The sequence below is a fragment of the Pristiophorus japonicus genome, chromosome 2 (genome assembly GCF_044704955.1).
Source record: "Pristiophorus japonicus isolate sPriJap1 chromosome 2, sPriJap1.hap1, whole genome shotgun sequence".
NCBI classification, from domain to species: Eukaryota; Metazoa; Chordata; class Chondrichthyes; family Pristiophoridae; genus Pristiophorus; species Pristiophorus japonicus.
This window is the reverse complement of record NC_091978.1, coordinates 316,818,115-316,831,103: the sequence shown is the minus strand read 5'-3', so window position 1 is coordinate 316,831,103 and position 12,989 is coordinate 316,818,115. Positions and strand designations below refer to the sequence as shown.

General features: G+C 44.0%; 1 protein-coding gene across 3 annotated transcripts in view; it reads left to right on the top strand.

Annotated features, from left to right (window-relative positions):
• bbs7 (Bardet-Biedl syndrome 7) overlaps positions 1-12,989 on the top strand; it is a 68,909-nt gene that overhangs the window by 22,508 nt on the left and 33,412 nt on the right. For all 3 annotated transcript variants that reach the window (XM_070871790.1, XM_070871787.1, XM_070871797.1), the window contains 3 exons: positions 859-961; positions 8,687-8,879; positions 12,240-12,314. In XM_070871790.1, the coding sequence (XP_070727891.1) occupies positions 859-961; positions 8,687-8,879; positions 12,240-12,314 (371 nt within the window). The remainder of the gene's footprint in view (positions 1-858; positions 962-8,686; positions 8,880-12,239; positions 12,315-12,989) is intronic.

Below are 12,989 nucleotides of genomic sequence, written 5' to 3'. Positions count from 1 at the left end.
TGCAAGGACTTTGGAGAGAAATGGGAGGTTGGGGATGTGGCAGTAGTTTCTAAGGACAGAGGAGTCAAGGGTTTTGAGGAGGAGGTGATGAAAGTAGATTTGAAAGGGAGGGAAGAGTTCTCTCTCCTCAGAGAATGGGAAACATGTACAATATCAGTAAGCATGGGGGCCAGAAGGGAAGTTGGGTGGTCAGCAGTTTAGTGGGAATAGGGTCGAGGCAGCAGGAGGTGGGTCTTATGGACAAGGTGATCTGGAGAGGGCATAAAGGGAAATAGCAGATAAAGTAGAAAAATATGCAGGTTCAGGCTAGGGTGGGAGGAGGGGGCTGCGAAACCTTAGGAGAAGCTTAGTGGGCAAGAGAAGGGAGGATTGCAGCAGAGGCAGTTGAACAGATGCCTCGTATGTTTCTATGAGGGTGTGCATTTTTGATCCATCTAAAACTATCTAAATTCATTCTGAAGCATTGCGTGATATCTGCCTTATAATTCCTTTTTTATAACAGTTTTGTGCTTCATCTCTTTATTCGATCAAATTAAGTATAAAATTGATGGAGAAAAAGTAGATCTACCTAACATAATCTCTTGGAAGTATGTAGTGTTTTAAAATAAATGTCATGGCTGCTGTAATGTAGGAACATTTGCTGACTTACAAAAATGACTGCTTTCATATTTTGAACTGAAACCTAGAATATTTTCGAGTGGCTGATTTATGTTGGAAGAATCTGAGTCTGAGTTAGCCTTTCTTTTCACTGCCTTGCTTGGAAAAGTAATTGTGGATGTTTACACCAGGATTGGTGATTTATGAATAGTTGATGTCTGTTGTGTTGATACTATTTTCTATTTGTATGATTGTTCATAGGTTGGGTGATGGGTCTAACAACGGAACCAGTTCAAAGAGAGGCAGGGCCTTCTGACGATGTGAAGATAAACCAGGAGTTGCAGAATAAGGTCATGAATATCAGGTCTGAAATATTCGTGTGATTTTTTTTTTTTTTACAGATGGCATCCTTTGTCGATAGTATAAAGAATATTTTAAATGCATTCAGTATGTTAAAAGAATAAAGATAGGTAAAATCTACACAAATGAAACAACACAGTAAACTCTTCTTATAATGCAATATTACATGACTCTGCTAATGTAGAGTCTCATTTGACAGAAACACAATCATTATTGGGTGCGAAGGTCAATGTACAGAAAACCAGGAGTGGAGTAATCGGGTGTGCTCATCCCCATCTCATTCTCCAATCTTCGTCCCATTGAGCGAGACTCCTTACTTGCAGCAGAGACAGCACTGTTTAACCTTATAGTTCTTGATACAATGAATTATTTATTCTCGCCAATGTACTCAAATTTCAGGTTCTCCTTAGTACAAGTGAAATAGCTCAATAAATTTTTATAAAATATCTTGCCAATTTCAGTTCCACAGGTGCTCACACCTCTCGGGCATCTTGCCTAACTGACAATTCTTTGTGTAAGCCTGAACATTGTGTATCATTGTGTATTTGACCAGGGGGATCTTGCCTGCTGAACCTGATCTTTTCCTTACTTGATATCCACATGCATGCATTTACCAACAGGAATCAATAGGCAGTAAACAGAATGTGAACCCTGACGAGGATTTTGTTTTCCATCTTCTAGCCCACTCCTTTTTAGGTGTTCATTTAGTTTTTGATTCTTTGTTTATACCTTGTAACAGAATTCCCCTTTACAGCAGTTCTGAAATTAGATACTCAGGGCCCAAGTTTCGGCCTGATTTTCTCCTGGTTTTTTTGGAGCAACTGGTTTAGAATGGAGTATCTTAGAAATTTCAATTCTCGGCATTTAGTTTGCTCCAGTTCTAGTCAGTTAGAACAGTTTCACTTTGGAACAGAATTTTTTTTTCACAAGGGGGCGTGTCCGGCCACTTACACCTGTTTTCAAAGTTTAGGTAGTGAAAACTTACTCCAAACTAACTTAGAATGGAGTAAATGAAGATTTTTGTACGCTTGGAAAAACCTTGCCTACACTTTACAAACCAGGTGTAGGTTACATATTAGGCGTAGGGAACGAGGGGTGGGGGGGAAGGGAAGTAATTAAATTCCGCAATCATTCAACAGTCATACTTAAACAAATAAAGATGCAACCTGGATAAAAATTTATAAACAAAGCAAAGATTAAATATTCCATGTTCCTACCTGTGTGAAGCAGCAGCAGCCTTCGAGCTGCGGTGCTTCAGGCAGGCCTTCCATGTTGGAGACAGGGGTGGCGTCAGTGTCTCGACGGCAGCCCAACAGCGGCAGCAAGCAGCCTTCGAGCTGCGGTGCTTCAGGCAGGCCTTCCTTCCATCAGTGGCTGGACGGCAGCCGAAGAAACAACAAGCAGCCTTCGAGCTACGAAAGGGACTAAGGCCATTCGGCCACGCGATAGGGGCGGCGTCAGTGGCTGGACGGCAGCCGAAGATACAGCAAGCAGCCTTCGAGCTGCGAAGGGGACTGAGGCCATTCGGCCACGCGATAGGGCTGCGTCAGTGGCTCGATGGCAGCCGAAGATACAGCAATCAAGCAGCCTTCGAGCTGTGAGGGGGACTGAGGCCATTTGGCCACGGGATAGGGGCATCGTCAGTGACTGGACGGCAGCAAAGACACAGCAATCAAACAGCCTTCGAGCTGTGAGGGGGACTGAGGCCATTTGGCCAAGGACAGGGAGAGGTAGCCACATAGACAGTTTTAAACTTAAATTTGCAGAATGGGTGCTGCATTGTCAACACCACGTATTATGCAATGGTTTGCCATCAATTCACTGCATAGGAGAGAATTGATTAGAGCTCACTGCACCAGGAACGTCATAGCCCATAGGTTGATGGGCAGGAGATCTTACCCACATCGACAATATCGAGCCAGGCGCTTGTACCTGGACATGAGCGAGGCTGATTGTGTCAAAAGGCTGCGTTTCCGCAGAAAAGTTATCGCTGAGATCTGTGATATGCTGAGAGCAGATTTGTAGCCCAGAAGCAGAACGCCAACTGCCCTGTCTGTTGCAGTGAAAGTAACAGCTGCACTTTCTTTCTATGCTTTGGGATCGTTTCAGGCTACAACTGGAGATGTGTGTGCCATCTCTCAATGTGCAATACATGGCTGCATTTACCAGGTCACGGCTGCACTGCATGTGCGAAGGAATTACTTCATCAATTTCCCAATGACTGCACAAGCGATCCATGAGAGGACTGTGGGCTTCTTCAGGATTGCCGGCTTCCCAAAGGTACAGGGCTGCATTGATTGTACCCACATAGCCTTGCGAGCACCTGTGGAGGATTCTGAGCAGTACCGAAATAGGAAAGGTTTCCACTCTATCAATGTGCAGCTCGTGTGTGACGACAAGCAGCACATCATGTCAGTCGATGCGCGATACCCTGGCAGCACCCACGATGCGTTCATCCTACGCGACAGCGTTATATCTGACATGTTTGAGCAGCAGCCAGAAGGGCAGAGCTGGCTACTGGGAGACAAAGGGTACGGCCTGATCACCTGGCTCATGACGCCCCTACACGTGACACGGACAGAAGCTGACCGTCAATACAACATGGCGCACATTGCGACGCGCAGCATCATTGAGAGGACCATTGACACATTGAAACAGCGATTCCGATGCCTGGACCATTCTGGAGGACAGTTGCTATACTCTCCTTAGATTGTCGGTCACTTCACTGTTGTGTGCTGCATGCTTCATAACTTAGCCATCATGAGGCAGCAGGAGCTGGTAGTGGAACCAGAAGACCTACGTGAGGGTCCAGTGCATGATGATAATATTACGGAACAGCAGGATGGATGATGACGACGATCAGGAAAGCATGCAAGTGCCTGATGCCGGAGCACGAGGTCGGATTGCTCGAGCCTTGCACCAGCAGCTCATCCGTGAATGCTTCAACTACTGATGCCTGAGGACTCTGCAACCACTTTTGCGTATGGACATGTTTATTCTTTGCAGTTGTTCCTACGTTGTGTTGTGTTAATGGAACATGAAACAGTTTTAATGAAAAAATATTTTATTGAAAAGTTAACGTCACTGTAATAAAATATTTGTTGTATCAAACTATACTTCTTAATATGACTCTTGAAGATCACTTAAAAACTTTAAGATCACTTATAAACTTGTAAAGTTACAAAAGTTACAAAACAATCTCAATGTGAAAAATCTTACACTCTTAAGATCACTTAAACTTCAAGATCACTTTTTAGGTGCAAAATTAAATAAGATACAAAATGTGAGAGCATTTACACTATAAGATCACTTAAAAACCTTAAGATCACTTATAAGTTGTAAAGTTACAAAACTTACAAAACAGTTCCAATGTGAAAAACGCTACTACAGCTTACATCAAGAACAAGAACAAAAGCAGCAAAGAAAGGCTGCAACCATGTCTTATCCATATCTCAGTGAATGTTCACTTCTTCATGGGGGTGTCATTTGATTGGCCGGGCTGTGTGCCCTTATTGCAGCAGCTACCTCACCCAGGCCCTCCCTGACGGCCTGTGCCGACACTGGCAGGCCCTCCCTGACGGCCTGTGCCGTCGATTGCACTCCCTCGGACATTCCCTCCCTAAGTTCCCGTGTCATTACTGCTATTTCTCCCGTCAGGACCGACTGCACTGACGCCACCGATGAGTGATTGGGTAAGCTCATTGGTCTCCATACCCAATGCCACAACCTGAGCCGCATCTGTTGCACGCTGCATCTCAGGAGAACGTGTCTCCAATCTCCTTCTCCTCTGCCTGGGTCTGCCTTGTGGCACCACTACACAGGAAGGCGCGAGCTGGGACTGTGGGACGCTCTGTGTTCCAGACGGCAGAACTAGAGAGAGAGACTCGGGCTGGGACGGTGGGACGCTCGGTGTTCCAGACGGCAGAACTAGAGAGAGAGGCTCGGGCTGGGACAGTGGGACGCTTGGTGTTCCAGACGACAGCACTCGAGTGCGAGCCGTGGGCTGGGATGGTGGGTGAATGGGTGTGAACTGCTCCATGATATCAGCAGCAGCACTGGGACCCGCAACGTCGGAATCAAAACCATAGAAGGTGGAACCAGAACCTATGTGAGTGGAAGGCGCAGGCTTGGACGGTAGTGCACTGACTGTAGAATGCTGCATTATACCAGCAGCACCACTGGGACCCGCAACATTGGAATCAAAACCATGGAAGGTAGAACCAAAACCTATGTTAGCCCTTGATGGGTGCTCATAAACATTAATTTGGAAGCTCTCCCCTGCAGACATTTCAGTCATCGCTGCCATCATCCAGTCTGATTCGTCCGCATCTGGTTGTACTGGTTCTTGTTCTGTACCCTCAGGATCGGCAGCAGCAGCAGCATCGTCATCATCATCATCATCATCATCAACATCATCATCATCATCATCATGTTCTGCAAAATACATCAGAACAGTCAAATGTTTAACAGCAAGGGAGGGGGCCGGATGGGTGGCATGAGTACTCTCACACATAGCAGGCTAGGCAGCAGGTTGATTTAAAGGGCCACGATGCATTTTCAGGACTTACCCTCTTCCTCGCGTGCGGGCCCAGCTTGTGCTGTACTGATTGCTTTTCTCCATGTACGACTCATCATAGCAGCTACCCTCTGTTCCAAGGATGCCAGTGGATGCAGAATGGGCGTGCCTCCTACTGTCCAAGTTGCTTCCCTTTTGTTGTGGGCCAATTTCTTCTGCAAAGAGTAAAATATAACTTTTTACAGAGTGTGTCTTTCTGCAAGATGGGACATACAGATAGTCACGTTACAATTACGATTACATTAAAAATGGAAAATATTACTTACACTCACTACTTGACCAAGGTCGTGCCAATTTTTTTTACACTGGCTTCCAGATCTCATGGTATGCACCACTGCGCAGTAATCTTCTGCAACTTGGTTCCAGCGTTTCTTCATTTCTTTTGGTGGCACTTTTATGCGACCTCTGTTGCTGGTATCTAGCTGCTGCCATCTCTGCTCAATGAGGTTGACTAATATCTCCACTTCCTCATGCAAGAAGTTCTTTGTTCTTGGTGGATGTTGTTCCATTGCTGTATTGAATTGACACACTTATTTTTCAAAACACAGTCCTTAATTTTCATGCACCAATGCAGCACCTGTTCTGCAAGTTTAGCAGCGAAAAGCTGCACTCACTGATTTCAGCAGGTGATTTATTCAACAGTGCTGCTAAAAGTACTCCTTCACACACAAAAAAAAAATCACCAAAATTAAATCACAAGCTTTTCCAGGGATCCACAAGACAAATCTTCACTTTTCCTCCAGTCCCTTTAAAAATGGGCGAGTGCCAATGTTTATTTTCCACCGCGCGCACATTCCAACGCGCACGTGTAGGGTTGCCGGCACGACGTTGCCTTATTTAAATTAGGCCCGCCCACCCCCCCCCCCCCACTGCTTGTAGAATCGGCGCGAGTGTCTGGCTCCGCCCCCCGCTGTTCTGTGCACGCCGCGCCAAGCTGCTGAAGATCTGCGAGGAGCCGGAGAATATCGGAGTTTTTTTTCGGCGCACTTTCGAGCGCAAGAAATGGGCGTCCGGGTCGGGGCTGCGCCGTTTTAGGCGCGGCCCGAAACTTGGGCCCTCAATGTGTGTAAAGCGCTTTGAGACGTCCGGTGGTCGTGAAAGGCACTATATAAATACAAGTCTTTCTTTCTAGCTGTAAACTGGCATCTTGTCACACTGTTGAACCCTGGTTTCTATAATAGTGATTTTTCATCAATGAATTTAAATTTAGGAAAGTAGGATTGAAATAACAGATTGTTGTAGAACAGTTGTGTACTGTAGAACCTCAGTTATCCAGAACTGGAGGGATGTCTTTGACTATAAATTATCAGTACTGTATTGCTGATTTCTACTATCTTCACGAGGTACAAGTAAAACAACTGAATTTAATAGCATCGGTGGCCATTCAGCCCATCAATATCTGTGCCGGTGTTTACTATAATAATCTAAAGTAAATCCCATAGATCTCTGCTTCAAACATTTATCTAGTTTTTCCTTAAAAGATGCGGTGGTCTCTGCTACATAGAGTGGCTGAGGCAATGAATTCCATGTTCCAACAACCTTTTGTGTAAATAAACTTTTGCAAACCTTACTTTCTTTGTGACAATTTTAAATTGATGACCCCTTGTCACTTACTCTCCAACCAGAAGAAATAGTCTTTTCCTATTTGTGCTCTCAAAACCCTTTATAATTTTGGAAACCTCTATTAAATCTTGTCTTAACTTTCTCTGCTCAGATCGATTTGCAGTATGTAAACAATTGGCATTAGCCACACTGAACTCTTTGAAATGTTTCAGTTAAACAGTTAGACATCTGACCTTTGTACTTCATCTGCACTTGCATTGATCCACTGGTTCTTTAAAGCATTTTATACTTTCCTTTCAGGAACAGTGCAAAATGGGATTTTTATTTGTAGAATTTTTTTTTTCTTAACTTTACAATGGTAATTTTCTGACTTTATAAATTTTAATGTTGATACTCTCACTAAATGAACTGAGGTTCTTTTCTACATCATTAAAATGTACATGGCTGGTTCTTCGCATAACAGTTGGGGTCTCTTCCAACTCAATGGGCTCAATTTTCCCTAAAGCTTTTTTTTGGTGTACTTGAATAGTTACGCCCATTTTTTGGGGGCCCAAGTGCGGCAAAAAATAATTTCTGCGTTTCCCCATTGGATTTCTTCATTTTGGCCTGGCCTAACCTGTCCTTTAGTTTTGGGGGTGGAGCCTTGATCTGCGCCAAAAAAATCAGGCTGCCATGGTAACCAGGGACACAATGCGAGCTGAGGCTACAAAGTGAAACATACAGCCAGCTGGCAATACATTAAAACACATAGCATCAATTTAAAAACAAATTGAAATGTATTGCAGCAACTTACCTCCAATGCCCCCAGCTGAAGGGCTTGCAGGTCCGGTCCGTTCCCAAATGACCTCCCTGGTCCGCCGCCCGAATCCGGCCCCCGGTCTCTCTCTGTCTGTCTGTCTGTCTGTCTGTCTGTCTGTCTGTCTGTCTCTGTGTGTCTCTCTCTCTTTCTGTCTCTCTGTCTCTGTCTCTGTCCGGGCATTTGCTGCGCTGATTTACTTACTTGCGCCGATTTTCTTAACTCCCCAGAAGGTTTTTCTGCAGAGGCCACATACGCTGGCCTAAGCAGAACTGGAGTAACTCTCAGCTGGCCAAACTTGCCTAAATGGCCAGAATTGGCATGGGTGGCAGGTTTGGTCCCTTTGGCTGAAAAAAAAAGCGAACCTAAAAAAATCATTACGCTGGTGCAAATTGATTGGGGAGACTGGTTTTTTAACTTAGGCCAAAAAAAACAGCCTGCTCAAAAACAAATGGCGCAAATCACTGGGGAAAATTGAGCCCAATGAGTACACTTTGCACGGTGGCATTTTGTTCTTTTTATGTTCTGGCACCAGACAATAGTCATGTTCAGTGATGTGGGTGATCTTCATGCCTCGAGCTGCCCTTCTGGCTTTGGTTTGACTTCTGTACCATTGTCTTCTCAAGTGCAGCTTACTTTTAGAGACAGATGGTAGCTGGTAAACTGGGGCATTTCTAACTCTGATAGTCATATAACAGATTCTGTTGTAACTTTCAGTAAAAGTGTTAATTACTCGATATCCTCTTTCTTGCCATGAACTATGAAGTTAACTATAGGATCCTCTTCTTCATTAGGGTAGAGTTGGACCAGTTACAGTTGAAGGTGCTTCAAGAACGTGAGAAGTACCAGCAGTCAGCGCAATCAAGCGGTGCAGTTTCAGCAGTGCCTGTGTTTAGTGTGAATGATAAGTTTACTCTGAATCGTGATGATGCAAGCTACAGTCTCATCATGGAAGTGCAGACAGCTATTGACAATGTGCTACTCCAGGTAAGCCATGGCTCAGTTGAAAGCACTTTGAGTCACAAGGTTTTGGTTCATGAGCACATAAATCTAGCTGTCACTCCAGTGCAGTACTGACGGCTGTCAGAGGTGCTGTCTTTTGGTATGAGACGTGAATTGGCTGGATAGAGTGGTGAGTGATACTTAAAAGGTTGACGGTGGATAGGCAATAGCAGACATTTAAAGATCACATGGATGAACTTCAACAATTGTACATCCCTATCTGGCGTAAAAATAAAACGGGGAAGGTGACTCAACCGTGGCTAACAAGGGAAATTAGGGATAGTGTTAAATCCAAGTAAGAGGCATATAAATTGGCCAGAAAAAGCAGCAAACCTGAGGACTGGGAGAAATTTAGAATCCAGCAGAGGAGGACAAAGGGTTTAATTAGGAGGGGGAAAATAGAGTATGAGAGTAAGCTTGCTGGGAACATAAAAACTGACTGCAAACACTTCTATAGATATGTGAAGAGAAAAAGATTAGTGAAGACAAATGTAGGTCCCTTGCAGTCAGAATCAGGTGAATTTATAATGGGGAACAAAGAAATGGCAGACCAATTGAACAAATACTTTGGTTCTGTCATCACTAAGGAAGACACAAATAACCTTCCGGAAATACTAGGGGACCGAGGGTCTAGTGAGAAGGAGGAACTGAAGGAAATCCTTATTAGTCAGGAAATTGTGTTAAGGAAATTGATGGGACTGAAGGTCGATTAAATCCCCAGGGCCTGATAATCTGCATCCCAGAGTACTTAAGGAAGTGGCCCTAGAAATAGTGGATGCATTGGCGGTCATTTTCCAACATTCTATAGACTCTGGATCAGTTCCTATGGATTGGAGGATAGCTAATGTAACCCCACTTTTTAAAAAAAAGGAGGGAGAGAGAAAATAGGGAATTATAGACCGGTTAGCCTGACATTGGTAGTGGGGAAAATGTTGGAATCAGTTATTAAAGATGTAATAGCAGCACATTTGGAAAGCAGTGACAGCATGGATTTATGAAAGGGAAATCATGCTTGACAAATCTTCTAGAATTTTTTGAGGATATAACTAGTAAAGTGATCAAGGGAGAACCAGTGGATGTGGTGTATTTGGACTTTCAAAAGGCTTTTGACAAGGTCCCACACAAGAGATTGGTGTGCAAAATCAAAGCACATGGGATTGGGGGTAGTGTGCTGACGTGGATTGAGAACTGGTTGGCAGACAGGAAGCAAAGAGTAGGAGTAAATGGGTACTTTTCAGAATGGCAGGCAGTGACTAGTGAGGTACCGCAAAGTTCTGTGCTGGGGCCCCAGCTGTTTACATTGTACATTAATGATTTAGATGAGGGGATTAAATGTAGTATCTCCAAATTTGTGGATGACACTAAGTTGGGTGGCAGTGTGAGCTGCGAGGAGGATGCTATGAGGCTACAGAGCGACTTGGATAGGTTAGGTGAGTGGGCAAATGCAAGGCAGATGAAGTATAATGTGGATAAAGGTGAGGTTATCCACTTTGGTCGTAAAAACAGAGAGACAGACTATTATCTGAATGGTGACAGATTAGGAAAAGGGGAGGTGCAATGAGACCTGGGTGTCATGGTACATCAGTCATTGAAGGTTGTCATGCAGGTACAGCAGGCGGTTAAGAAAGCAAATGGCATGTTGGTCTTCATAGCGAGGGGATTTGAGTACAGGGGCAGGGAATTGTTACTACAGTTGTACAGGGCCTTGGTGAGGCCACACCTGGATTATTGTGTACAGTTTTGGTCTCCTAACTTGAGGAAGGACATTCTTGCTATTGAGGGAGTGCAGCGAAGATTCACCAGACTGATTCCCGGGATAGTGGGACTGACATATCAAGAAAGACTGGATCAACTGGGCTTGTACTCCCTGGAGTTCAGAAGAATGAGAAGGGATCTCATAGAAACGTTTAAAATTCTGACGGGTTTAGACAGGTTAGATGCAGGAAGAATGTTCCCAATGTTGGGGAAGTCCAGAATCAGGGGTTACAGTCTAAGGATAAGGGGTAAGGCATTTAGGACCGAGATGAGGAGAAACTTCTTCACCCAGAGAATAGTGAACCTGTGGAATTCTCTACCACAGAAAGTTGTTGAGGCCAATTCACTAAATATATTCAAAAAGGAGTTAGATGTAGTCCTTACTACTAGGGGGATCAGGGGGTATGGCGAGAAAGCAGGAATGGGGTACTGAAGTTGCATGTTCAGCCATGAACTCATTGAATGGTGGTGCATGCTCGAAGGGCCGAATGGCCTACTCCTGCACCTATTTTCTATGTTTCTATGTACCATGACACCCAGGTCTCGTTGCACCTCCCCTTTTCCTAATCTGTCACCATTCAGATGACAGATGCAGTATAATGTAGATAAATGTGAGGTTATCCACTTTGATGGCAAAAACAGGAAGGTAAAATATTATCTGATTCCTGGGATGGCAGGACTGATTATGAAGAAAGACTGGATCGACTAGGCTTATATTCACTGGAATTTAGAAGAATGAGAGGGGATCTCATAAAAACATACAAAATTCTGACGCGATTGGACAGGTTAGATACAGGAAGAATGTTCCCGATGTTGGGTAAGTCCAGAACCAGGGGTCACAGTCTTAAGGGTAAGGGGTAAGCCATTTAGGACCGAGATGAGGAGAAACTTCTTCACTTAGAGAATTGTGAACTTGTGGAATTCTCTACCACAGAAAGTTGTTGAGGCCAGTTCATTAGATATATTCAAAAGGGAGTTAAATGTGGCCCTTACGGCTAAAGGGATCAAGGAGGGAAAGCAGGAATGGGGTACTAAAGTTGCAAAAATGATCAGCCATGATCATATTGAATAGTGGTACAGGCTCGAAGGGCCAAATGGCCTACTCCTGCATCTATTTTCTGTGTTTCTATGTTTCGGATGAGACATTAAACCGAGACCCCGTCTGCTCTCTTGGGTGAATGTAAAAGATCCCATTTTGAAAAAGAGCATGGGAGTTATCCCTGGTGTTCTGACCAATATTTATCCCTTAATCACCATCATTGAAAACACTAAAAACAGATTATCTGGTTATCATCAATTGCTGTTTGTGGGAGCTTGTTGTACGCAAACTGGTTGCCAGGTTTCCTACATTACAAAAGTGACTACACTTGAAAAGTATTTCATTGGCTGTAAAGCACTTTGGGAGGTCCTGAGGTCGTGAAAGTCGCCATATAAATGTAAGTCTTTTAAGAGCAGCTGTGAAAATCATTAGGACAATCACATGTTGCAGAGAAAACTCTAGCCATTTTTGCTTTTTTAAATGTAAACTAAAATTCATTTTTGGGCAAGCAGCTTGATAGTTTTGCCCTATTTATTTGTCTCTGTGCACAGAGTGATGTCCCAATAGATCTACTGGATGTGGACAAAAATTCAGCCGTGGTCAGCTTCAGTGGGTGTGATGCAGAGGTAAGAAGTAAATATTATTTATTGAAAAATTAGTATTTTTGAAAAATTATTTGTGCTTGTAGGAAATTGGAGCACTCAAAGAGTTTGTTTCCTTATTTACTCTGAAATGTGGTTATTTGTGGGGCCTGGCTACATGCCATATATTTCACTCAGGAATGGTCGCATAGTGGTTATGTTGCTGGACTAGTAACCTAGAGGCCTGGATTAATGATCTAGAGACCCAAGTTCAAATCCCACCATGACCGCTCTGGATTTTAAATTCAGTTAATTAAATAAATCTGGAATAAAAAGCTAGTATCAGTAATGGTGACCATGAAATTATCGGATTGAAATTTGTTGTCCTTATCTGAATGTGTGCAGCTCCAACAACACCGAAGAAGCTCGACACCAAGCAGTACAAAGCAGCAGCTTGATTGGTACCCCATCCACCACCTTAAACATTCACTCCCTCCACCACCCGCATACCGTGGCTGCAATGTGTACTATCTACAAGATGCACTGCAGCAACTCCCAAACCCGCAACCTCTACCACCTAGAAGGACAAGGGCAGCAAGTACATGGTAACAGAAAGTTGTTGAGCCCAGTTCGTTAGATATATTCAAAAGGGAGTAAGATGTGGCCCTTTCGGCTAAAGGAATCAAAGGGTATAGAGAGAAAGCAGGAATGGGGTACTGA